The 27960-nt window shown below is 43.2% G+C and overlaps 1 protein-coding gene across 3 annotated transcripts in view; it reads right to left on the bottom strand.

The window, feature by feature from the left end:
- PPM1B (protein phosphatase, Mg2+/Mn2+ dependent 1B) overlaps positions 1–27960 on the bottom strand; it is an 81723-nt gene that overhangs the window by 24052 nt on the left and 29711 nt on the right. For all 3 annotated transcript variants that reach the window (XM_073628469.1, XM_073628471.1, XM_073628470.1), the window contains exons 2-4: positions 22059–22918; positions 9915–10032; positions 4461–4572 (exon numbers count right to left, since the gene is read on the bottom strand). In XM_073628469.1, the coding sequence (XP_073484570.1) occupies positions 4461–4572; positions 9915–10032; positions 22059–22904 (1076 nt within the window). In that variant the 5' untranslated portion in view covers positions 22905–22918. The remainder of the gene's footprint in view (positions 1–4460; positions 4573–9914; positions 10033–22058; positions 22919–27960) is intronic.

Below are 27960 nucleotides of genomic sequence, written 5' to 3'. Positions count from 1 at the left end.
GTATCAACCAAAGAACTATGAACTGGAAAAACTCTCGATTTTCTCTTATGCAATCCTTTATACATAAGATCATGTTTGGATAACTGAACCTCTTCCTCTTTTAATTCAAGGGTAGTATAGATAGCCTTTAATAAGTCATCTACATCCTCAACAGATAACTTAAATCTTGAGCCTCGAGCGGATTCTCTATCTCTGGGCTCTGTATCTGACCCTGATTCTTCCAGAGAAGAACGGGTAGATCTGACCTCAGCCTCAGAGTCCTCACTCTCTGCCTGCTGCGGAGTGTTTACTGACGCCTTCAGTGAAGACGGACTCTCTGCTGGAGTCTGGAGCTTGTCAATAAGCGTTCTAAAGGAACTGAAGGTGGACGCAAGCTCATCCCTAACAGAAGTAAGCATCTTCTGGCAAGAGGCAACCGGGTCATCCTTTACTAGGCCTTCTATACAGGTGCGACAAACTGCTTTGCTCCATGAGGAGCTCAATTTGTTTGCGCAAAGCGCACATTTCCTTTTAAGTGGCTGCGCTTGGGCCTTGTCCTGAGTCTTGGTCAGCAAGACAAAATAAATGACCCACAATGTAATTAAAGCCACCCAATCACTCCGTAACACCACGTGCAGGAGGGAGGAAATGTGTCCCCTTACACCCACTACTACAGAGGGGGGAGGGGGAGGGAACACTCACAGGGATAGCAAGGTGGTGACAGAACACCCCAGGCTTACCTGTGAGGTGCTGGTGTTGGGAACTGCATCCGCTGCCTGTGCAGATACTGCAGGAGGATCCATTCTGCCCCTCTTGGTCATCCACAGCCAGGCTGCTTAACACCAAGAAACACCAGCAGCCAGCGTTGTCTGTTCGCGCCGTTTATGAAGACTGGAACCTAGTCTCCGGCGCCCGATGATGAGGTCATATACCCTGGAAGTAACCCTCTCCAGGCACTTCCTGTGGGCCAGCTTGGAGCGCAATAGCTCCGCCCCCTCGAGCGCTGTGGCTTCCTCCATTCCCTGCTTAGATCAGCCACGCTGTCGGCAGGGAAGGAAAACCGAAGCTCAGCTGAGCTATAGTGCAATGCACTGCGCTAGGGGCACGACCTCACACCGGTCCTGGCCCTCTCCAGGCACTGAGGACAGGGAACAGCACAGCCAACCTCCCCAGCGGTGTGCTGCTTCTGGCAGAGGAAGAGGTAAGTGATATGCCCCAGAAAATAGCCATACAAAGCCCCTGCTTATAAGGCCTATGGGAGCAGGTTCCATGAACATGTTACCCCCCGTCCGGAGGAAACACAAATAACTGACATGGGCCTGGAGGACCGCCCTTTTATCTGGTGGGGGTGACGTGTTTCCTGTCCTGGTAGGAGGAGCCCAAGGTCTCATGGGCTGTCCTGGGAAGACGCTTGGAGAAAACATGACTACTGGTACTCTGCAGTGATGAGACAAAGATAAAAGGTTTTTGGAACTGATGGAGGAAAAAAAAATATATATATATATATATATATATATATATATATATATATATATATATATATATATATATATATATATATATATATATATATATATATATATATATAAAAAGGTGGTGCCTACAGTGAAGCATGGTGGCGGCAGTGTCCAGTGGAGCTGCAGGAGTGCTGCTGCTGTATTTCATTGATGGTATTATGAATTCACAGATGTACTGCTCCACATGTAAAGAGAAGATGCTACGGTCTCGGATGACACTAATGCGTCGGTGGTCCTAGAGGCAGCACATATGGGATCCTTTGGGGAGCTCGCACACACCCTTAACACTTGCTATGAAAGCAGTTATTACAGCATGGCATATTATAGTGATAAACCCAACACTGCAAGAGACCGATGGTCCCCTAACATGCCACTTTGGTGTAACATGGAAAAGAAGAAAGGCAACAGCGCTCTCTGCAGGGACAACTCAATCCATACACCAGGTCCACTCACAGGTGCCAAGGCTCAATATGTCCCAACACACTCCAATGCAACAATAGTAAGAAGAGCCGGCAAAACTGTAATCCTTGAAGCCTCGTTTATTGGTACATCAGAGTGACAATAAAACAATAAGGCTAACGCGTCGGCCTTATTGTTTTATTGTCACTCTGATGTACCAATAAATGACACTTCAAGGATTAGAGTTTAGCCGGCTCTTCTTACTACTGTTACTTGGTGTAATCCAAGACTACATGAATTTTACTCAATGCAGGACTGAGCAGGGGAATTAAATATTTGATGGGCATATGTGATGTATCCGGGCTTTTCACATTTGATAGATTGGTAACTGGAACTTGTTTTCAAACTCTTCTTCAGCTTCCTGCAGCTCCGTCATGCCTTTAATTCACAATTCAAATCCTCCCAACTTCAGCTGGAGCAGGATGACCTGGGAGGCCATATCGGGAGACGCAGATCTCCCAAAACCACTATCCCAAATATCCTGAGCAATGCTGCCGTCCATCCAGGTCGGTCTGCGTGGTTTGTGGCGGACGGAGGTGCAGGAGCTGGACAACGAAGACAGAGAGGATATGTGGGATTAAGCAATCCAGCCATTGGTTGCGGCTAGGGACAAACGAATTCAAGTCAAAATACTACACAGGATTTATTATACGCCACAACACCTGAATCGCATAAACCCAGCCTCCTCAGCTAGTTGCTGGAGATGCTCTGGTACTTCTGCAGGATTCAAGCATATTTTTTTTTTTCAAAATGCCCACAGATTCAAGATTGGTGGGAGGGGACTCAATTCATCCATGGGTTAACCACTATTCCTGTCCCTCTGACGGTTAGAGTATATCTCCTTGGGCTAGTAGAGCCGCTGGCGTTCGCTAAGGCAACACGCACTTTAATCAGTATCTTCCCATTTTATGCAAGAAAGGCCATAGTCCTCAAAATGGAAGTCTGCTGGACCCCCCACCTTGTCATTATGGAAGCAGTCAGTCAGTCAATGCTGTGATACCCCTCTATACTTAACCCGTGGCTGCCCCAAGAAATATCAAAAAGTTTGGCATTTGTGGACAGAAACGGATTCTACGGTAGACGATCAGACCTTAGTAGACCAATCTAGTTAAACTTCCTACAGATATAAATGGCTTTACACAAAGCTGGGATCTATGTTATGTGAGTGGTTGGGTAGGCCCCTACAGACAGTGTACCAATATTTTAATCTCATTGCTCTTAGTGTCCAGTTCTGATAGCTGGAAGGGAAAGACGTTCCTCCAAAAAGCATTATTCCATATATCATTATCCTGTCAACTGTAACCTGGGCAGTGAAGGTTTACATGTGTAGACCTCAGTGATAATTGGTTAGTTGGCAAGTTATGAGTTATATCTTGTTAGGCACATGGCTTTGTGCACCAGTTAGCTGGGGTATGCCCCACTGGCTCGGTTTTATATCTATAACTCAGAAAAGGAAGGAAGGAAGGAAGGAAGGAAGGAAGGAAGGAAGGAAGGAAGGAAGGAAGGAAGGAAGGAAGGAAGGAAGGAAGGAAGGAAGGAAGGAAGGAAGGAAGGAAGGAAGGAAGGAAGGAAGGAAGGAAGGAAGGATCAATCCGTGCCCTTGGTCGTTGTGCACTTTGCGATCCAAGGCACACATCCAATGCCACTGTTGCATTTCTAAAAAGGGATTCAGTGACCAAGCATGTCTGATCCGAACCCAATCGAACACCTATGGGGAATTCCATTACTCTCCATCCAGGCTCTAAAAGAGGTCAATCGTGAAGAATGGAAAAAGATGGCTGTTGCAACATATCACCAATTTGTTCATTCCATGCCTAAAAAGACTTGGTGCTGTCCTTACAAATCATGGTAGGTCATACTAAATACTAGATGTAGTAGCTTTTGTTTCGGGGTGTATTCAATTCCGCATCAACTAATTTGGGTAAAACCAAAGCTTTTGTTATCCAAGTCATAATAACCTTACTTTCACAAGCTAGACAAATATTCTACAAAAAAAAAAAAAAAAAAAAAAATAATTAATTGGTCAATTTTGGAAATTGTTCTTGTGTTCATTGAGATAGAGTAAAACCTTACTTTTCAAAAAGGGGTGTACTCATTTATGATGAGCACTGTACATGCTTGCTCCAACACTATAGAGGGATGTGCTTTGTTCATATTTATGGTCTGGTGTTTACAACCACTTTAATCCCATGAAATGCATAAGGAAGATGCATCAGAACACTGGTGAGCCCACCCTTCTACTCCTGTAAACAGTTTACCGTGGTTAAACATGTTAGCCATTTGCACAATAAAGCATAATGTTTTACACCCATGCCTTTACCTAGTTAGTTCTACAATATAGTGCATTGTGAAAAGCCTTTTTTTTTTTTTTTTTTTTTTTTTTTTAAACACAATGAAATAAAAAAGGCATCAATTTAAGTTTTTTTGGAGTTCAGTTGTAAACCCATCCCTTTAATAGGCACATCCTCATAAAACTTTCTATTAATACCACATTCAGCCACTCACTTTCCAGCTAATCCACCTCCAGGTGGTAAATTTGGAATATTCTCCGCTGACAGGATGCGCATTACATGAGCGAGATCTGGCATTCCTTCCTCCCCGGCAGTTGTCATGATTTCTACAAGGAAGAAATAGTAACAATTTTAATTTTGGCAACAATGAAACAGACCAGACGCATAGCAACTTGTGTGTTGCTATAAATACAGAGCTTTATGTAAACTTATATCACCGTGAAGCGCACCAACTATGCTAACAGCATGTCATGTTATTCTAGGGAAACATGAACTAGGATCCTCAGTGTATATACCAACAACAAAACCTCACAAGATGGCATACCTTCAAAATGTCAAAGTATACATATACAATGCAGATAAAAATTGCTGGTAAGCGTAAAAAAGGGTAAAACTTGTTCTATTTCCAGAAGTGCTGGACCAACCAGGTCTACTTAAAGTGGAAGTTCCATTTTTGGGTGGAACTCTGCTTTAAGTGCTGGTGACCCCTGGCATGTAATTTTTTTTTGCGGGGGGGGGGGGCGCCCAAGGACAAGAAGAGGAGCAGCTAACCCTGTTTTCTTTCTTTTTTTTTTTTTTTTTTTAGAGGCACCCAGCTCCCACTTCCTCCCCTGGCGCTGGAAGATCTCATCTTCTGGGACACATCACAGGTCCCAGAAGCTTGCCTGGCCAGTCACAGCGCAGCTCACGCATGTGCAGTGTGCGCCCAGTAAGAATGCCAGCGCCGCAGAGAGGAGCGGGGCTTAGTGCGCCCGCATCGCTGGACAGGTCTGATTATTAAAAGTCAGCAGCAACTGTCAGCAGCAACTTTTTGTAGCTGCTGACTTTTAAATGGGTGTAACTCCGCTTTAACATTTTATTCTCACATGACCAAAATTTAACCTCAACTGACTAAAGTGTGGCTAAAGTTTGTGTTTCAATTTTACCGAAAAGGGGGGAGAGAGAGAGAGAGAGAGAGAGAGAGAGAGAGAGAGAGAGAGAGAGAGAGAGAGAGAGAGAGAGAGAGAGAGAGAGAGAGAGAGAGAGAGAGAGAGAGAGAGAGAGAGAGAGAGAGAGAGAGAGAGAGAGAGAGAGAGAGAGAGAGAGAGAGAGAGAGAGAGAGAGAGAGAGAGAGAGAGAGAGACAAATACCATGTGTTTCCCTCGTCTCAGAGGCAATTCCTGACCAGCAAAAATGTTGAAAAAAAAAATATATATGTGTTGAGGGACGTTCAGTACAGAATACAACCAATACTCCCCTATTGGGCTTTGGCCCCATGAACAGGTTTGAGTAGAATCCTTTAAGTTGGTTCAGAGCATTCTGCAAATCCAACTGTTGGACAGTTTGATTTGAAACAAACGGTGAGGGGGTAGAATTTTGTACCCTTTAGAAACCACTGATTGAACCTGCAGATCTGGGACATGCGTGAGACACTGCAACATTCAATCTTCAAAGCAAGGGCAACCCTTTTATTGTGAAGAGGGCTTGAGATGGGTGGTTGCCTTTTGCAGGCCAAGCCTTAGGCTGAAAGGAAGGTCTGAACTGGTTATAGCTGCTCTACATTAAAAAGGAGGGGCGCGGGGGGGATTGAGACCCTCTGCTGTGGAAGTAAAATCTACCCATCTGAGAGCACTTTGATGAATTAGTAAAGTGTCTAAAATCACACATCTTCCTTGGAAAGGCAATCCTTGTAGAAAGCTTCTAGCCATAAGTTACTGTAAATAACAGATTAGAGCCATTCGGCCTCAGGACATGTTCTATGGCATCTACACAGAGCAGAAGGCAACTGCTATTAATTGCTCCATAACAGCATAAACCTAAAAACACAGGGTCATGTTTCTTCTTTACCCTAGTACATGTAGCTGTGGTTTGACATACTGAAATTGCAGCAAGAGCAGGGGGAGGGCTGGGCCTGCAAGATTAAAGACACTTCAGGTGCATCTCAAAATTTTTCACCTGCAGAATCTTTGCAAGGTGAAAAATCTTTAATGTGTACAGTGAGATTTTTGTTTAGGACAGATATGGCATTAACTACAATAGCCCACTTTGATGAAATCTATCCAGTGGAAAACAAATTTGCAAAGATTTGGTGGATGAGAGAGTTTGGGGTAGAGGAACTTGACTGGCCTGCACAGAGTCCTGACTTCAACCTGATAGTACACCTTTGGGATGAATTAGAGCGGAGACTGCGAGCCAGGCCTTCTCATCCAAAATCAGTGTCTGACCTCACAAATGCGCTTCTGGAAGAATGGTCAAACATTCCCATAGCACAATCCTAAACCTTGTGGACAGCCTTCCCAGAACAGTTGAAGCTGTTACAGCTGCAAAGGGTGAGCCAACTCAATATTGAACCCTACGGACTAAGACACCATTAAAGGTTCATGTACGTGTAAAGGCAAGAGTCCCAATACTTTTGGTAATATAGTGTAGATGGGTTTTCCAAAGTGGCTACAAACAGTTTGATGGAGCCAATTTTCCAGAACAGAGAAAAGCCTTCTGTACAAAGCTACCAAGCAGGCAATACAGTATGTTACTGCAATAAGCAAATATGGGTGTCCTCAATGTACATAATTATAAACCATAAGGTTTTAATACCCATTTTAAATTCATGCTTTTATACAAGGTCACAAGTTTTAGCACCTGTCCTTGAGAAACCAAATGTTTGGAAAAAAATAAAACCACATGTCTAGATGAAATAACCTCCCAATGCTGGTATTTTGAGCTCCTATTCACATACATATCTTCATACCTTTAAAAATTCTAAAAAACACAATATAAACTTCTTTTAATTACAGCACGGTGTGAAGCTTTGGTAACCTTGGCTACACAAGACCATACAGCTTGCTCTATAGGGCCCCGCTGTTTTAGCAATCAAGTGAAGACAACTAGAAATCACCCATGCAGATTAGGCCCTAGTACAAGCTAGTTAGAACAGCAGGTTGGAAAGAGCTACATTCTACAATGTTACACAAGACAAGAGAAAACAAGCCCTCATGTTATTTTGGAGCTCTAAAAAGAGAAAAGAAACTTCTGCTGACCATTACACGTATAGATATTTGCATGAAAATGCTCATTTTAAAAATATTAGTTTGATTTTCTAATCGTTAGTGGGGTCAAATCTACAATAGGTTTACCACAGTCATGGGGAAAATTTGAAGGAGCAGAATGGCAAAGGTTTTTCCAACAAACTTTCAGACACCGTATGGTTTTCTTTGGGGAATTACTTTCATTTTAAAATCAAAATGTTAAAAGCAACTAACGCTTGTACATTTGATGAATGGACTAATGTTCAAGATTTTTTGTATGAATGCTAGTATGAATATTCTCATCTGAAAATATACTACTGCACGGCTCTGAATTTTCGATTTCTACAAATAAAACATTGGCTCTCCACTGTATTCACAAAAAAAAAAAAAAAAAAAAAAAAAAAAAAAAAAAGGAAGAAGTGCATCCATTTTTTTTTTTTTTTTTTTTAAAGTGAACGTATTCTTTAAACCTGTCCTGAGAGAATGTGGAGGCTGCCATTTCATACCTTCTCCTAAAGGATTTACGCCACCTCTGGCTTCCAATACATACGGAACAGACCTAAAACGAGCATGACGTTAGAATAACGTCAGAAGAGCCGGTTCTAAAAATGCTCAGTCAGTAAAGTACTGAAGCCACTGGACAGCCAGGTAACTGGTATCTTTAGAAGTTGTCAGCAGTAGCAGCTCACATATTTCAACACTGGTTTCCATGAAACAAAAACCAAATGCGTCTGGAAGCCTTTTCATCCAGCAACACACACGGGTTCACCTTTTCAAACATGTAGGTTTTACTGTGACTGGACCTGGAACTACTTAAAGCGGGATTCCAGCCGTAAAAAAAAAAAAAAAAAAAAAAAAGCTAAACACTGTAGCTGCTGACTTTAAATAAGTACTTACCTGTCCTGGGTGCCCGCGATGTCGGCCGCCCGAGGCCGACCCGTTCCTTGGCTATCGGGTCCCGGCATTGCCATCCTAGGTAAGGGAAACAGGCAGTGGAGCCTTGCGGCTTCACTGCCAGTTCCCTACTGCGCGAGCGGCGCTCTGTGAATGGAAGTTCCCAGAAGACAACGGGGCCGCTCACCGAGGAGCAGAACACGCCGCGGAAAAGGAAGAGGCAGATTAGGAAGACTGCCTAGCAACAAGGGTTTAGGCAAGTTTAAAACATTTTTTTTTTTTTTTTTTTAATTTTTTTTAGGATTTTCGGCTCTCCACTTTAACATTTAAAATGTCATTTCCAGGTAAAAACTGGCATCAATGACATTTTTTTGTTTTTCTGAAAGTGAAGAATCTCTACATCATACCGTGAATAAAAGGAAAAAGGGATGGCCGCATACTTGAATAAGCACGAATTGTGAAACGCATCAGTTTTCCTGTCTGGCACGGTGACCATAAAGAATTTAAAAAAAGGCTTTGATTCTGCTGTGGTGTGCAGCACCTCCAGCAGTCAGCAGCGCATTACTGGCCTAAGCATTGTGAGGACATTATGCTTGGACTCTACATCATACCTTACAATGGTAGAGATGCACCAAAATTTCAGCGGCAGAAACATACCGGCATTTTGCCAAGAAAAGGGTGCCGATAATGGTGCTGAGAGCGCACGCGATTTTACTGTGCTTACGGTGTATTTTGCATGCGACGAAAACTGCATCAAAAACATAACAGATGCATTATTGATCAGTTTTCAATGCATTTCAACAGGGAGGTGTGTTTTTTTTTTTTAACTGACCAAAAATGCAGCAAGCAGGATTTTTAACATCACAATGGAAGCACAACAGACCAGTGTGAAGACATACATAGAATTTAAGGCCCCTTTCACACTGTCGGAGCGTTCAGGTCCGCCTGTCAGTTTTGTCGGTGGACCTGAACGGGCGCTCCATATTAGTCTATGGAGCAATGGATGTCAGTGGTGACATGTGGATGTCAGTGGTGACATGTCCGCTGACATCCGACCCGGTCTGATCCGCTAAAATCAGACGGATGGCCCTATGTTTGCATCGTCCCTGGTGTATCAGATTAGAGCTGATGAAAACGGACATGCTGTCAGTTTTCGTCCGATCTCTCCATAGCAACCAGCGGTGCTCGACAAGCCCCTCCCCCCTCAGGGAGCAGAGGGGGACCTGTCATCTGCCGGCTCAACGTAGTGATCTCCCGCTGAGCTGGCAGACTCCGTGGCAGCGGATCAGCCTCGTGGGAGTGAAGCCTTATACAAAAAGGGTAAGCATTTTCCTTGCCCTAAAAAAAAGGTGCCAATAATGGCTGACAAATTAATATAAATTGATATTAAAAAGTCAAATGTAGTACAATGTGGGGAAAAAAAAAAAAAAAAAAAAAAAGGGTATACATACACACAAAAAGGAGGCCAAAAGCAAAGAACATTACTATCTAAACCGGAAGCTCCCTTTAACAAGGCAGAACACATACTACCCAAATTCAAACAGATATACCTTCAATTCTTGATTCTAAATGTTTATCCAGCTCAGCATCTTTCTTGATGGCCTCTTCGGACACCTTGGGGGCGTTCGGAAAACAAACCAGCACAATGCTCATATTATCACGGCTTCCCTGTTATCAAAATAAAACACATGGGTAAACATTGTAATATACACCACTTCAGGCTTCCATTCATGTACCCAAAGCCCAACTCCAGCCCAAAGCGTGACCAAGAGGAATAAACCAGTTAGAATATGCCCTTTTGCTTTGTCCGCATTATAAAAGCCATCGCTCACCAAGCATCCCCTTGGCTTGTAATTTAGATTAAGTGAAAACCTAGTCAAATTATGTTTTGTTAAAAGGAGAAGTATAGCCAAAGCTCATTTGGCTGTACTTCTATGGATCACTGGAGTGCAGGTAGTTTTGCACTGTTTTCAGCAGAGAGCGGGCTGTACCTAATTTTTCAAATGACTAACTCGACAGTAATTGTAACTTTTTTTTTTTAGCAGAACTAGGTATTGACTTGCATGCACACTGCCTGATCACATAGCGTGTAAATGAGCTGTGGCCAAAGTAAAATTAGACAGACACATTCTCGGCAAGACTGTCAGAAAAAGGAAATGAATGATAAAAAAGAACCACACACACCTACCACAGACCTTTTGCATAAAAAAAAAAAAAAATAGATTTTTGATCTACTGTAAAATCCATTTCTCCGAGTTCATTGACAGACACAGCGCTCCATTATTCAGAACCATAGGGTTATATTGCCCACTACAGGAAGAGGACATTAGGCAGAAATATATATATATATATATATATATATATATATATATATATATATATATATATATATATATATATATATATATATATATATATATATATATATATATATATATATATATATATATATATATATATGGACTTGGCTACGCCTATGGGTAGTCCTAGGCGATTTACACCCCCCACTCTGCTATAGGCTCTCAGTTTAACAAGAAGTGTCAGAAGTATCAAAACTCCTTAGAGGGATGGGTGCTGTGTCAATGAACTCTGAGAAATGGATTTTACGGTAAGTCAAAAATCCCATTTTCTTTCGTTCACTGACAGACACAGTGCTCCATTATTCAGAACCATAGGGACGTCCCAAAGCAGTGCCAAACATGAGGGGCGGGACAAAAAAAATTAAAAAAAAATCATGGCTAACATAAGAGCCAACCAGGTAACAGGAGCTCAACACAGAAACAAACTGGTGCCCAACCTGAACAAATACCCCTTCAAGAGGGAATAGACCCTCTAAAAGCAGCCTGCAACACCTTGCGGCCAAAAGAAGCATCCTCAGATGCCAGCACATCCACGTTGTAGAATTTTGTGAAATTACACAGACGACCAAGTGGCCGCCTTGCAAACCAGCACAGCTGACGCCTGATGGAAGGCCCAAGAAGCAATAAGCAGCCAAGTAGAATTTGCCGTATCAGGGAAAGGAGGAATCCAGCCCAATAGAACATACCAGAGTCAGAATCATTGCCTGTCTGAGCCATCTAGAAAGGTCGCAGAAAAAGCAGACAGCCCCTTTTTTGGCCCGTCCATGATCACAAACAGTGAGTCTGCTCTCCGAAAAAGGTCCTGCGACTGCCAAATACACCCAAACAGATCCAGGGCATGTAAGGTAAATCCCTTTTGACCTGGGACACAGGGAAGGCAAGACAACGTCCTTGGTCAAAAGGAATCAAGAGGGAACCACGGACAAGGGCAAAGAACCACTTCATCTTTGTGGACCAGGTAAGAAGAAGAAGTATGACATGGTAACGCCTACAGTTCGACACTGTGCAAGCAGAGATGATAGCAACCAAAAAAAAAAAAAAAAAAAAAAAAAAAAAAAAAAAAAAAGGCCACTTTCTGCGGACAGAGCAAGCAGAGGAACCTCCCAAATATTTTCAAAGGAAATGTAGAACCAAAACGCACCAAGAGTAGATCCCACGGTGGTAGAAGAAACCGTACCGGTGGAGGCAGATGTCGAACCCCTTGATTAAGGAGTACGCACCAGGGGAGTGCAAGACCAGGGGGGCGCCAAAGAAAAACCACCAAGGCTGACACCTGGCCCTTGATGGTACTCAAGGCCAAGTTCTGCTCAACCCCCTCCCCCCTCCACCAGGTGAGGGTCGAAATCTGAGCCACCGAGAAACAAGGGTAAATGGCAAGCGCCTCACACCAGGATATGCATGCTATCCATGTACAGTGGTAAATCTTCCCAGAGAAAGGCTTCCTAGCCTTCAGCAGTGTCGTAACTTCAGCACCTGGCTCATAACAGTCAGGTCTTCAAAACCAGCAACTGAAGCAGGATGGAAGATCGGCCCTTGGGGCAGTAGAACCTCCCTGAGAGGCAGTCGCCAAGGGACGTCAGTGACCAAGCGCACCAGGTCAGCGTACAAAGACATATGTAAGCAAGTGTAGCGCTAAAAAAATGAAAAAGAGAATATTGCTATATCACATAAAATAGCAAAATGAATTGTGAAAAGATAGTGTTTTGTATACTTTGTGAACATTCATACATATAGAACACTTATGTTATAAAGCCTTAGGGTCACCAAAAGTGATGACAGGATGTAAAATGGCAATAAAGTCCAAAACTGAATATGCAGGTACGGTGAACATAAATATTGCAATGGTGATAAATTCCAAAACATATATTCGTGAGAGATTTCTGTATGTAATCCAACATGTGCTGACAGACACTTGTGCGAAACCACCACCTAGGATGACTGGAGGCTTACCAGAAAGTTGGGACCCACCTAGCATACGCTATATGGGTCAAACAGGCTTGGATTGCTAACTGGCAATGAAGGTAAGGAACCAAAGGCTGGTGAATGGTGAAGTAGTAACGTTGCTATCCCAAAAAGGTCTTCTTCATATGGAAGCTCGGACACCAACGGACATTACCCACATGTAATGAAGAAGGGGCTCATAGCTTAATTCCGTAAATCATAAAAAATTTTATTAAAAAGGAAAAACACTTACATTTCAGAATAAAAAGCTCTTGCAAGTAAAATGGCGGCAGTGGAGTCCTCCCGACGCGTTTCGTCATACAAGACTTCGTCTGGGGTACTTGCCCACTGCAGCCAGACTCCTTTATATAGGGACAAGGACCCCTCTGATAAGAATCCAGCTCCCAGGCTTGTTTGCATTGGCACTTCCGGGGTCATCCAAGATGGCGGACCCGAGTGCTTTCCAAGCCTCTCTTTCATGTAATTCAATCCCCATAGGTCTAATGGTGTCATGTGTTTCAAGAGGAGACGTGATGCTGAATGCTTTCCAAGCCTCTCTTTCATACGATTCCATTCCCATAGGTCTAATGGTGTCATGTGCTTCAAGAAGAGACATGATGCAGAGTCCCGCCGTCCGGAACCTCCCACTTTCACTTATTACCACCCCTTATGACCTCTTAGTGGGTGTATGGAGGGGGAGGCCGTGACTCTGCGTCACCACATCAATGGCATCCCCCCTAACATATATTACGATAAAGAACCGCGCTCGCGCATGCGCGCGGCGTAGTTCAGCGCGGTGACATCAACCAAGGGTGTGTGAAGGGCGAGGCCGCGACTGTGCGTCTCAACCTCAATAACATCCCCCATAGTATAATAGAGACTGTGCTCACGCATGGTGGTCTAGCGCGGTGACGTCATCATAATACGACGCATGCGTACATCACCTCCGGTCTCCGTTCTCTCACACCAGGAAGTGACCTGCAGAGAGGGGAAAAGGGCCGGAAATGATGTTGTAATCCCCGGACAAGCCTACAAAGTGTACGCAATAAGTGTGCATTAAGGGGTGACCTAAACACGATCAGGACTTCATTCAAAGATGATAGATGGGACCATGAAAAACTAAAAAAAATTATATATATGAAGAAGATGAATTCTCAGCAGGAGAGAGAAGAGATGGACAATTATTCCATCTCCTGACTCACTCCATGTCCCCATATAACTCATATTGTATTACTTCAAAAACGACAATACTTTAATAATAACTACCCAATTGTCAAAATAAAGTAAATATAATCATAATAAAATAATATGTAATAGATGGAAGGCACATGCGTGTAAAAAGTATCAGACATAATATACACCCTAGGTATTAGTATTCCTAAACGGAAGTTGATGTTTCTTATCTCATGATAAATCTGTCAAGACTCATTTAAAAAGGCATTAACATCTACTTCCACGTTCATGCCTTGAGGGAAAAAAGGTATGTAGTTCATATGCCCAGAACATTTCAAGGCGAGAGACCCCTCTGATTTTGGCCCCCCCCCCCCTCCACGGCGGGACGTATTTATCTATAATGACAAATTGTGATCCAGTGGGGTTACCATTATGATATTGCTTGTAATGTCTGGGTACTGTATGCTTAGAGTCCCTGCCTTTGATTAGAGCAATATGTTCCCCTACCCTTGTCGTAAACGTTCTGGTGGTACGGCCAATATATTGTCTACGACAGGGGCATGTGATAAGATATACTATGTATTTGGTACTACACGTGCAAAAAGATTTCACTGTATATCTTTTTCCCGTGACTGTAGATGTGAACTCTGTGACTTTACGTCCTTTCAGGTTATTGTGCAAACATACCACACATTTTCTACACGGGTAAAAGCCTGTCATGTTATGGAAAAAAGAAGGCCGGGATGGTGGATTTATAATATTGGGGGCTATCTGACCCTGTAGAGAAGGTGCTCCCCTAAATATAATCTTGGCCTCTTCTGGCAATGACCCGTCTAGAATGTTATCATGTCTCAAGACATCCCAGTGTTTTTTTACAATGCTTTTAATTTGTTTGTGCTGGGTTGAGAAAGATGTTATCATTGCCCATTTAAACTTTTCATCCGGTTCCTTTTTTGGCTTTACCTCGAGTAAAGTTTTCCTTTCGGTATTCATGGCTCTCTGGATCTCAAAATCCAGGTTGGCGTTGTCATACCCTTTATCTATAAATTTTTGTTTAAGGACACCTGCTTGTGTGATAAACACTTCCGTGTCCGTGCAGTTCCTACGGAGCCTAAGAAATTGGCTGCGAGGAACAGCACTTAACCAGGATCTATGATGGCAACTGGTGGTGGGAATGAAACCATTACGGTCAGTGGGCTTAAAGTAGGTGTTAAATTTAAATTTTCTGTCTACTATTTCTATCTCCAAGTCCAGGAAATGTATCTTGGTCCTGCTGGCCTCATATGAAAGGGAGATGCCCCTGTCATTAGAATTCAGACACTCGAAAAATTGTTCGAGTGTCTCAAAAGAGCCATTCCACAGGAGGAGGATGTCGTCTATGTACCTAGCCCACAGAACCAGCGAAGTGGTCCCGTGGGCATAGACGACATCCTCCTCCCACTTGGCCATAAACAAGTTTGCAAGGCTAGGTGCGAACTTGGCACCCATTGCCACTCCCCGTTGTTGGAGGTAGTAGTTCTGGTTAAACCAGAAGTAGTTGTGTCTGGTTGCGAAGTCCAACAATTCGATTACATAATCACATTGAAAAGTTGCAAGGGACTGTTCACGATGGAGAAAATGTTTGACTGCATCTATACCCTTCTCATGGGCTATACACGTGTACAAGGATGCCACGTCAGCAGTGGCCATAATGAATCCTTCCTGTATATTGACCTCCTCTAGGAGTCTAATGGTGGAACTGGTGTCTTTAAGGTAGGAGGGTGTACGTTTCACTAGCGGTTGAAGGTAGAAGTCGATGTACTTCCCAATTCTTGCCGTAATGGAATTGATACCACTGACAATAGGTCTACCGGGTGGACTTTTTTGGAGTAAGCGCATAGTTTTTAGGTTTTTTATGCAGCGTACAAAGACAGACAAGACTATCCGGGCCAACTAGAATGACAGGAAGCTCTTCGGCCTCGAACCTGCGCAAAAGCCGCAGCAGATCCGACCATAGATCCGCATAGACCTGACAATACCAGCCACACCAGAGCGTCGCAATATCCAGAGGAGCCCGTGGCCTTGCCAGAAACCTCAGTAACATTCCGCTAAGGCGGGACACCAACGGGTCTACTTCAGGAGTGTCCCATCGGAGACATATCCGATGAAACATGTCCTGGTGAAGGGACCACCCATTGGACCAACAGTAGCCAACTGAGGCAGCCTCCTGCCATTTTTCCACTCCTAGAATGCATATGGCAGAGAGGACTGGAAAAAGGTGTTCTGCCCACCGGAGGATGCTGGCTACTGTCAGTGCTGCCAACACCCTCTACGTTCCGCCCTGGGGATTGACATAGAAAACCGCTGTGGCATCTACCTCCATGATCCATACATAGTCTGATCGCTCGAAGTCCCAGGATATCGATCGGCAGTATTGATTCCTCCAGCATCCAACGACCCTGAGCACAACCCAGTCCCAGGACATTGGTGGTGACCACTGTCCAATACAAGGGGAGAAGGATGTGCCCTGCCAAAATCCCGGAAAGCGAAGCCACCAGACCAGGGACCCCCGGTTTTCTGGCTCAGCCGAATCTGATAGCCCAGGGACCTCGGGCACTTTATGCCAGGATCTGACTTGAAGGGATCTTGTATGGAAAATGGAACCGCCTCGAAGATAGATACCATTAGGCCCAAACACCCACATGCAGGACCACAGGGAGGCCCACCTGCGAGACAAAAGTAGATGAAACGCAGCATGCAACATTTGGGGTTTGTCCAGAGGAAGAAACAATCTGGTCAGAGATGAAACCAGAGTCAGGCTCAGATAATCCAATTTTCTACAAGGAGCCAGAGCATAGAAGTCAACTGAAAATGGAGGTCTGTATAGCAAGCTACGAGGCTTAGATTGGGCACCACTGGCCGCCTTCATGCTGAAGGGGCCTTGTCCATGGGTCTAGGGAGCCCCCGCTTACGGCTTGCCAGACCAGGTACATTGCGTGCCGAGAAGGACCGCATCCTCTACGAGGGCGCGCCCCCCATTTCAGACTGTGGAAGACATTTAAACTTCCCTCCTGTAAGACTCATGTCATTCAGGGTAGCTGCGACTCAGGCCGAGACCGTCATATGCAACATCGCGAAACATTTAACTCTCAAGTGTGGCCGACCTAGCACATAGCTGCAGTCTGCATGCGCTCACTGGCCAGACTGGGGAGACCACTGGAGCTTAGTGTCCAGCCCTTGATTGTAGATTTCACAGGTAAAATAAAATAAAATATATATAAAAAAAAAAAAAAAGTAGTTTAAAATGGAAACAAAAAATTGCCAGGACCAGGGACCCCAGCAGGGAACTAGGTCCTTACTCTTGACTAGGCAGAAAAAAGTCTGAAGGCCTATAGAGGGGGGTGTATATCACCTAGGACTGCCCATAGGCATAGCCAAGTCTTTTTTCTGCCTAGTGTCCTACTCCTGTAGGAGGCGCTGTGTCTGTCAATGAATGAAAGAGAAATAAAAGTTAAAGTTTGAGAGCAACACATGTTCCACTCCCATGGCAAACTAAAGTGTTTTTTTTTCCCAACCAAAAACAGTATATACATTAGTATAAAGCACAAGTCATTTGAGAACATGTTTATCTGGAGTTCTGGTTAACAGTGTTACCTGCCAAAGGGTTTCCAATTCTGTAAAAACCCTGTGCTCTAAATTCACACATGCACTGGGGCAAGAAATATTCTTGTTTAGCTTCACAGCTTGTCACCTGCCTGCTCATTGGCAGAAAAAAAAAATAAAAAAGCACAGCTGATTCAGTGTCATCTCTCCCTAAACCCACTAACTAAACTCAGTCAGACTAAACAGATGTACAGTGCATCCAGAAAGTATTCACAGTGCCTCACTTTCCACATTTTGTTATGTTACAGCCGTATTCCAAAAATGGATTAAACGCATTATTTTCCTCAAAATTCCACAAACAATACCCTATAACGACAACGTGAAAGGTTTGAAATCTTTGCAAATTCATTAAAAAATAAATAATCACAAGTACATAAGTATTCACAGCCTTTGCTCAATAATTTGTTGAAGCACCTTTAGCACAAATTACAGCCTCAAGTCTGAGTATGATGCTACAAGCTTGGCACACCTATTTGTGGGCAGTTTCTCCCATTCTTTGAAGGACCTCTCATCAGGTTGATTGAGGAGTGTCGGTGCACATGTCTGTACATTGCTGCATTCATCTTTCCCTCAATCCTGACTAGTCTCCCAGTTCCTGCTGCTAAAAACATCCCCACAGAATGATGCTGCCACCACCATGCTTCATTGTAGGGATGGTATTGGCCAGGTGATGAGCGATGCCTGGTTTCCTCCAGACATGACGCTTGCCATTCAGGCCAAAGAGTTCAATCTGTGTGTCATCAGACCAGAGAATTTTGTTTCTGATAGTCCGAGTGTGCTTCAGGTGCCTTTCGGCAAACTCCAGACAGGCTGTCATGTGCCTTCTACTGAAGAGTGGCTTCTGTCTGGCAACTCTACCATAGAGGCTGATTGGTGGAGTGCTGCAGAGATGGTTGTTCTTCTGGAAGGTTCTCCTTTCTCCACAAAGAAATGCTGGAGCTCTGTCAGAGTGACCATCGAGTTCTTGGTCACCTCCCTGACTAAGGCCTTTCTCCCCCAAACGCTCAGTTTGGCCAGGTGGCCCGCTCAAGGAAGAGGCCTAGTGGTGCCAAACTTCTTCCATTTGAGGATAATGGAGGCCACTGTGCTCATTGGGACCTTCAATGCTGCAGACATTTTCCTGTACCCTTCCCCAGATCTAGGACTTGATACAATTCTGTCTCGGAAGGTCTACAGACAATTCCCTGGACTTCATGGCTTGGTTTGTGCTCTGACATGCACAGTTAACTGTGTGACCTTATATAGACAGGAGTATGCCTTTCCAAATCATGTCCAATCACCAGAATTTACCACAGGTGGACTCAATCAAGTTGTACAAACATCTCAAGGATGATCAGTTGAAAGAGGATGCACCTGAGCTCAATTATGAGTGTCATGGCAAAAGCTGTGAATACTTAAACGTGATTTTTTAAAAATTTTTAAATAAATTTGCAAATATTTCAAACAACTTATTTCATGCTGTCATTATGGGGTATTGGTTTGTAGAATTTTTAGGAAAATAATGAATTTAATCCATTTTGGATTAAGGCTGTAACATAAAATGTGGAAAAAGTGAAGTTCTGAATACTTTCCAGATGCACTGTATACATGTCATTACTGGACAAGTCCGAAGCATTGAATTGAGCAGGAAAGAAAAAAAAAAAAAAAAAAAAAAAAAAAAAACACAACACCCTCCATGCACCACACACATGACAAAAGGCTCCAACATTCACTAGCCCAGTGGTCTCCAAACTGTGGTCCTCTGCTTGCCTCTATCTGGGGCACTACTCCACCTCCCCCTCCCCCCCGACACAATTCACTACTCCCTTTACCAATGGGGCATTATTCCTTCCACTGACAGCAATGATGGGACACTAAACCTCCTACTGAACACAGGTGCTCTGTACATTTTGCTCCCTCTGACGCCCGGGGCATTTTCTACTTCCGCTGTCAGTCCAGTCCCCCCCCCCCCCCCAAAAAAAAAAAAAAAAAAAAAAAAAAAGAAAAAGCAGAGGTAAATCGAATACCACCAAAAGAAAGCTGGGGGGGGGGGGGGGGAAGACACACCAATATTGTTTGGGTACAGTGTCGCACAGCTGCACAAATTTTCAGTTAAGGCCTGGTTCACACCTATGCATTTTATTGTGCATTTTCTGTTTTGCAGACACACTACAGTCAATTTAACATGGCGTCCTATGGATGTAATGTGTGCATTTTATGGAAAGGGCCAGTGACTTTTCTGGTACCAAAGACTTTGAATCAAAAACGTGTATTGGAAGACGCAAAATGCACCTGGAATATGCAAACTGCAACCTGCATAGGTGTGAATCAGGCCTAAAGCGATGCAGTGCCGTATCGCAAAAAAATAGCCTGGTGATTAAGGGATAAATCCTTCTGAGGCTTAAGGGATTAAAAGAAGTATGGGATTTTTCCCCAGATTCATACTTGCCAAAATGGATGCAGCATTGGCCCAATGGAGCATTCAAAACACCGCTGATTGCTTGGCTCTCAGGGCTCAGTGAGCAGAAAGCTGGTGACTGGCAGTCACAACTGTCTGCTCTTCCCACCATCCTCCCTTCACTGAAGTGCTGGGCTATGGAAGGGGTGGGAGAGCCGTGCCAGTCCATGCATGTGGGCAGATCCTGACTTCATTGTCACAGGCTTAGTCTTGCCCAAATCTGGACAGGGTCTTTGAGATTAGCCCGCTGTCTGCTGAAAACTGGTTCAGCTGTACTTCTCCTTTAGACCCCTTCCACACTGAGGCGGTTTTCAGGCATTTTAGTGCTAGAAATGGCCTCTAAAAAAAAAAAAAAAAAAAAAAAAAAACACCTGAAATCCGCCTCCCATTCATTCCAGTGCGTCTTCACATTGGAGCTTGCGGGACATTAGGAAAAGTCATGCAAGCAGCATCTTTGGGGCGGTTTGGGCGTGCTGTATACAGCGCTCCCAAACCGCCCTGCCCATTGAAGTTATTTGGAAGCGCTTCGTAAGCGCCGTAACATGGGCGTTAACCCTTTTCTTTAGCCACTAGCTGGGGTAAAAAGCACTCCGCTAGCGGCTGCAAAGCATAGCTTTGATTTACTAAAACTGGAAAGTGCAAAATCTGGTGCAGCTGTGCATAGTAGCCAATCAACCTCCAACTTCAGCTTGTTCAATTAAGCACTGGGGACACACACACACACACACACACACACACACACACACACACACACACACACACCCCTGGAAGCCAATTGCAAAATCTGGTGCATAGAAACAGGCTTCCAGCTTTTTTTTTTCGTTGTTTGGGTCTATGCTTAAATTGAATAAGCAGACATTGGAAGCTGGCTGGGTACCATGCAGAACTGCAGCAGATTTTGTACTCTCCAGTTTTAGTAAAATCAACCCCACAATCTGAAACTTCTAGGGAGATGCTGGTCAGACAATGGCATTGAGCAGGTTAGAAACCTGATTCTCTTATTTCCCCTCTACTGCCCCGCTTTCCCAGGATAAATGGCATTGGTAGTATCTGCCTAAACAACTCGCATCCGCCATTACTTATATAGCCATCTGGGCCTCCAGATGACATCACCAGTTAGCCCTGCCCCATATGGCTATATAAGTAATGGCACTTGGCGGACCCAGCATTACAGCGGGAGAGAACATCGAAAGAACAGAGGGAGAAGGGGAAAAGAAAAGAAAAAAAAAGAAAAAGAAAAAAAAAAGAAAAGCAGCTCCAGCGTTTTGTTTTTTTAATTACTTAGTCCACAGGGTTTTGACAGTTTTTACACTTTTTTGGGTAAATGTGTAGGGGAGCAAAGTGTCAAAAAAAATAAATAGTACACAGGTTTTTGACAAAGTAATCCATTACAGCAGCTCCAGCGTTTCTTCTCTCACCGCCGGTTCTTAACTCTCCTGTCTTCTTCCTCCGATGTAATTCTGGGTCCGTCATGTGTCATTACTTAAATATCCATGGGGTGGGGCTTCCCCGGTGATGTCAACCAGAGGCCCTGCCCCTTGTGACATAACCACCCGGAACATGGAGCAGTGTTACTTTTTTGGTGAATGGGTAGGGGTACACTGTACCCCATACTCATTCACATAGGGTGGGGGGCCCAGGATCTGTTAAAAAGGGGGCTTCCAGAGTCTTATAAGCTCCCCGCAGACCCTGGCAACCAACGGCCAGGGTTGTTGGTTAGAGGCCCTTGTCCTCATCAACATGGGGACAAGGTGCTTTGGGGTTTGTTTTATTTATTTAGATTTTAGTTGCTTCCTGGTTTCCATGCCTAGGCAAATGTCATACATCCCAGGAGTCTTGAGGAGAGGCTCTAAGCCAAGCACACCCTCCTGCCTGCACGTCTGAGCCAAGGACAGATGGATTCCAGGAAGTAAATGCTAAATTAATCATCTGCCCTTATTCAAGACAGGCACGGCCAGAAATGATTGAGGGAGTTTTTCAAAGTGATCTCAACACAATAAAAAGCATGGAGACATGGATGGAGGAGTTTGCTTTGAATATTAAAAATTGAATTAAAAATACCATTTTTGGATTGTGGTGCTCAGACGCAGCGTAGTTCTGCTTTCACATATCACACAAGATCTCACCTGCCAATTGCTTACCTTATGTAAACAGGTGTCCACTACAGAATTACACACTTTCTCAAGGTCATCTGTTATCTCCAGCCTATATCTGACAAATTCACAAAGCTCCTCATTGGTCATGACATCCCAAATACCATCACAAGCAAGTATTATAAATTCATCGTCGTCTGCCCGTACAATCTCATAGACCTCAGGCTCCGGAGATACAAGTTGCTCAGTAGGGCCTTTGCCATCCACACATTTGTAGTCATAGTCCCCGAGAGCGCGAGAAACCGCTAATGAGCCGTTGACGCGTTGAATCATGACGCTGCCTCCTGCGTTCTGGATCCTCTCCTTTTCCTTGGGATTGCAGGGCTTGTGATCCTGTGTAGAAAAGCAAACCTGTCCACTCCTAAACAAAACAGACCTAGAATCCCCACAGTTGATGAAATACACGTGGCCCGGTGAAATAAGGACTGCAACAGCCGTAGAGCCACTTCTGTCCATACCATTCCTTAAGTCAGCAAAGTTGCGCATGTACTCGTCGATTTTTAAAAACCCAGTTCGAATTCCACTTTTAACATTTTCTACAGAAGGTTCCAAAGAAGATCCTGGAGTTTCTGCTGCCCTGAAGTCTTCATTGTCTGTGATATGCTCTAGTAAGTGCGTAGAACAGTAATTCGCAACGCGGGACCCTGCGTGGCCATCGTAAACGGCAAAGAAGGACCAGTCTTCCAAGCCATGCGGGATACCCACCACAGCGGTGTGAGCATCCTCCATCTCCACTCGCCAGCCCTGCATACTGCTGAGTCCATAGCACAATCCATTTCCTGCACCATGAGCATTGTGTTTCTCAGTTTTGGGTTTGTCCAGAAATGCCCCCATGTTCAGTAATCAATCTGGTAAGAAAAATAAAATGAAAAATGAAACATTTCTTAAATACATTTATGAAAACCCACCAACCGGCGCAACTCTAAAAACTAGTGATATTAAATAGGGTTTTTTGTTTAAAACCTACATGTCATACTCACCTGCTCTGTGCAGTGGTTTTGTACATAGCAGCCCCGATCCTCCTCTCGGGTCCCCCCCCACTGGCACTCCTGGTCCCTTCATCCTGCCAAGTGCCCCCACAGCAAGCAGCTTGCTTTGGGGACACCAAAGCAGGCTCACTCCTGAGTTGCCAAACTGTATGACCATTCACACAGAGCTGGGGCTCTGCCCCACCTCCACTCTCCTCATTGGCTGTGACAGAGAGAGCCAACGGCTCACACAGTCTCAGCCAATGATGAGGAAGAGTCCCCAAGACTCTCAAGCACATTGCTAGATGGAGATGGGGCTCAAGTATTAAGGGAGGTGCTACATGAAGGTTTACCTTCAGGCATAGAATGGGGCCTTTAGAAATTACTTTAAAGCGGAACTTGTAGTTATAAATAAAAGAAAACCTAATAGCTATTCAGATGCAACAACATTTAATAATCCCAAAGGGAAATTAAAAAAAGGATATCAAAAGGCAGCTTTTGCTACAATATTGGCCTTCAACCCAAAAATTTCCATCCCCACAGAATTATCCAGCTTACTTCCTCTGAGCCCAGGTTGTGCTATGCCCAGCCTGCAACTACACAAGAAAGAAGCAGCACAATGAAGAGCTCATTTGTCACTATCAGCATGCTTCCTAAAATACTACTAAATCCCTGTAATGCTACTGCCTTCCACACTCCAGCTTTGCTATACAGAAACCACAGTCCAAAATACAGAAACAGTACAATATCTGGTCAATTTAAGGTACTTCTTCTGCTCGCATTTAAATACATTAACTGCAGAGTTTCATTAATTTGCATGCATTCCCCTAAAATTCAGCTTTAAAAGTGGAAGTAAACTTTATTTTTGACTTGTACCTACAGGTAAGCCTATAATAAGGCTTAACCTGTAGGTGGAGTAAACTTCTCCTAAACCAGGGTGGATATAAATTTAAAAAAAATAAATAATTTTAACCACTTGCAGACCATCCGCCGCAGTTGTACCACGGCAGAATGGCATGGCTGGGCGAAACGACGTTATGCACCCGGCAGTCACAATCACCTCCGGGCTCCCGCGATCGCCGCTGACACACGGAGAACCGGAATCTGTGTGTGTAAACACAGTTTCAGGTTCTCTGCGGGGAGAACAGACAGATTGTCTGTTCATACAGAATATAAACAGCGATCGGTCATCTCCCCTGCACAGTCCCATCCCCCTTCAGTTAGAACACAATTATCACCTTGATCGCCCCCTGGTGTTAACCCCTTCCCTGCCAGTGACATTTTTACAAGAATCAATGCATTTTTATAGAACTGATCGCTGTATTAATGCCAATGGTCCCAAAAATGTGTCAAAAAATTGTCCGATGTGTCCGTCACAATGTCGCAGTCCAAAAAAATAAAGTTAAAATGCCATAAAACTATCCCCCATTTTGTAGACGCTATAACGTTTGTGCAAACCAATCAATATATACGCTTATTGGGATTTTTTTTTTTTACCAAATATATGTAGAAGAATACATATCGGCCTAAACTGAGGAAAAAAAATAGTTTTTTCTAATACATTTTTGGGGGAATATTAAAGCAAAAAGTACAAAATAATGCGTTTCTCAAAATTTGACGCTTTGTTTATAGCGCAAAAAATAAAAACCGCAGAGGCGATCAAATACCACCAAAAGAAAGCTCTACTTATGGGGGGGGGGGGGGGGGGGGGGGGGGGGGGTTGGGAGTCAATTTTGTTTGGGTGCAACGTTGCACGACTGCGCAATTGTCAGTTGAAGGGACGCAGTGCCGAATCACAAAAAGTGCTCTGGTCAGGAGGGGGGGGGGGGGGTAAAAAAAAAAAAAACACCACACCAAAACACACACACACAATTTCACAGTAACCATGAGATAAACCTTCATGAATATTTCTTCATCTCATGGTTTTGCAAATCTATGATTAAATCGGTTCCGATATTGCTGTTTTACTAACCTAACAGCTTATTATTCTAAATAGAATCTTTAATATTTGCAAACAAAATGAAGGTTTCCCCAACTACCAGCAAGAATAAGTCCTAACATTTAAAAGAGCACCTGTCATTTCAGGTCTATAATGGCAGCGCCTGCTAGCTGGCATCCACTCACCTGCTGCCGCCACGTCCCTCACCTTGTTGCGTCACTACCGCATCACCAGCCGTCCCATTAAAGTGAATGGGACTGTCGGGTGAGTCAAAGGAGGTGGTGCTGCTGGACAGAAATGGGACTGTTGCGCTTTAAAAATTATGATTTAAAATCGAGTTGATTTAAACAAGTCTTTTTGCTAGGGATTTAAATGGACTTAATTTAAATCAAATCCCCCCTGTCCTAAACGTGCACTGTTTAGGAGATACTGTGTGTTAGTCTTATAGCAGCACCATCTTGAAAACTAAACGCATTCTAGTGTGTGCCCCCCCAAATGTTTTTGTATACTGTTTAGGAGATATTCACACTGCATGCAGCTAGTGAGGTCACTGGTGCATGTGCTCTAAAGGGACGGCACTACCATGCCATCCCTTCAGAGCTCCGTGTTGTGGTCCGGGACTTGCATGCGTGGCCAGACAGCCCAGACACTTAAACCCGGAAGGAAGACCGGGTGAATATGGAAAAAGTTCTTAGCGGTGACAGCGTGCCACTGAAGTGCTTTGTTCTGTGGTATTGCGATGCAGACTAGCACATTATGCCTTAACTTGCAGGGGGATTTTAAAAAAAAAAAAAAAAAAAAAAAAAAAAAAAAAACCCACACCACAAACTATACATCATAAGGTCTTTAACTACACTAGACTAGAATGTGGGCTATATATAGAGTCATTACCAAATGTCATGCCACCTCTCTCAACAGATCACAGTAACACTTACATTCACATATGTGCGTTATACTCTGGACATGGAAGCAACAGATTTATAAGACAGACGTTTTCTTGTGACACTGGTGCCTTTTAATAGCTTTCTTATTGCTATCACAGGACTATTAACCTAGGTACTTAGATGAGTTACTAAATTGGGTAAAGCTTTCTAATCTGAGACTTCCCTACAAGCTCAGGATGGCTTGTTTCTGATAAGCATGTCACCCTAGGACAAGCTACCTTGTGGAACACACGTTTTAAAGGAATAGACCACTGGTATATTAACCATACAGAAATATGGGGAGCACCAATGCTGGTCAAGATGAAACATTCCTCATTAGAACCAAAATTTCTAGCCAAAAAAAAAAAATTTGTTTTTTTGAGCTGTCAACACAATGTTTGTCAAGGTTTATCGAATTGCTAGTCTTATAAAGTTCAGGTCTCATTGCTATTCAATTTAGGGCTGAAACTACTAAATCGATTAAATAGACAACTAATCGATTATGAAATTAAAACGATTACTAAATTTTCATAATCAAGTAATCGGCCAAATTATATAATGGGGTTTAAAAAAAAAAAAAAAAAAAAAAAAAAACCCACAACACACTAAAACGAGCCCTTTATACTACAAAAAGAGCAAATAATCGCTACTGTAAATATTTCACAGTTCTACAGAAAGAAAAAAAAACCCCCACACACACACACACACTCCCTTATCGTAGCGATTATCTGCTTTTTTCCTACTATTAAAAAAAAAAAAAAAAAGAGCCAATTTCAGGTTTTTTGAACCCCATTATGTTACTAAACCTCTTAGACCTGGTTCACATCTGTTTTTGTTTGGTGCTTTTTGCAGAAACGCACTACAGTACATTTACATGGTTTCCTATGGGACACGTTCATGGTGCTTTTTTGGTTCAATATACTTCAATAGAGAAGCATGTAATGCGTTTTTGCAGCAATTTGTGTTTTTTTATCTGCCCAACAACAAATTGGCCAAAAAAATAAATAAAAACGCAAAAAGCAGCAAAATCGCGTGCATAAAAAAAAAAAATCAAATGCACTGCAGAAACAAATCAAAAGCAAAACTGCAAAAGGTGCCTTATGCTGGCCACACGGATCAATTTTCAGAGGCGAATATTTAGATGAAAAATCTCTGTACATTCACTGAATTAAAAAAACGTTTGAAATTTTCATTTGTTTTTAAAATTAAATGTAATTTCTGAACAAAAAACCACATACACTGTCTGAAAATTCCTTTGAGCAAGAAGTTTTCTAGTTTCCAAAGTTTCCCCGTCACTGTGGTTGAAAATTAAATGTCGATTTGACCCTACCAACAATTAGAAAAATCAAACTAACGTTGCTAAAATTACTTTTTTCGAAGGAAGAGATACAAAAAAAAAAATAAATAAGTTGATCCGAGTCTGATATTTACCAGATTCACCCTTTAGTAGTGTATATACAGTATCTCTGCTAATAGTATATACAGTATCTCTCTTCTGTCTGTTATTCCCAGAGCGGATTAGATATTTTGCTCCCTAACCATATAGTTGGTTATTTATATTTACCACTGCATAGAGATATTTAAGAATAAATTGTTTTTTTTTTTAACTTTTTTTTTAAATCAGGAAAAAAAGATTTATTGTGCCAAAGACAAACAATACATTACATACTATAATCAGACAGAATGACATTTGATACAACAGCACATCATGCAGTGTGCAAATAAAGGTCATTAAAACATTGGCACCAAGAAAAATTACCTTGACTCATCTTAACCAAAAAAGGAAAAAGGCTGCGTCAGATGGGCAAGCATAAACCCACCGACCCAACAACACAGCCAAACGGCCCTTTTTTAAACAAACATTATTGCCTGCAGTCTGCTCAAACCTAAGGATTCACCCCCTCTTTAAGCAGAGGGTGTGCACACAGATTGCCTTGCCTGTACAATGTATGCTTAAATTGGATTCTGCCCTCTACCAAAGTATATTTAACCTTAAGCCCTCATGCACACAGGCTGTTAAAATAACGTTATGAAAACGCCAGTATCTTTGCAGTGATTTT

The sequence above is a fragment of the Aquarana catesbeiana genome, linkage group LG04, assembly GCF_042186555.1.
Source record: "Aquarana catesbeiana isolate 2022-GZ linkage group LG04, ASM4218655v1, whole genome shotgun sequence".
Taxonomy (NCBI): domain Eukaryota; kingdom Metazoa; phylum Chordata; class Amphibia; order Anura; family Ranidae; genus Aquarana; species Aquarana catesbeiana.
The sequence above is the reverse complement of the archived record's forward strand: the minus strand, read 5'-3'. Positions and strand labels throughout refer to the sequence as shown.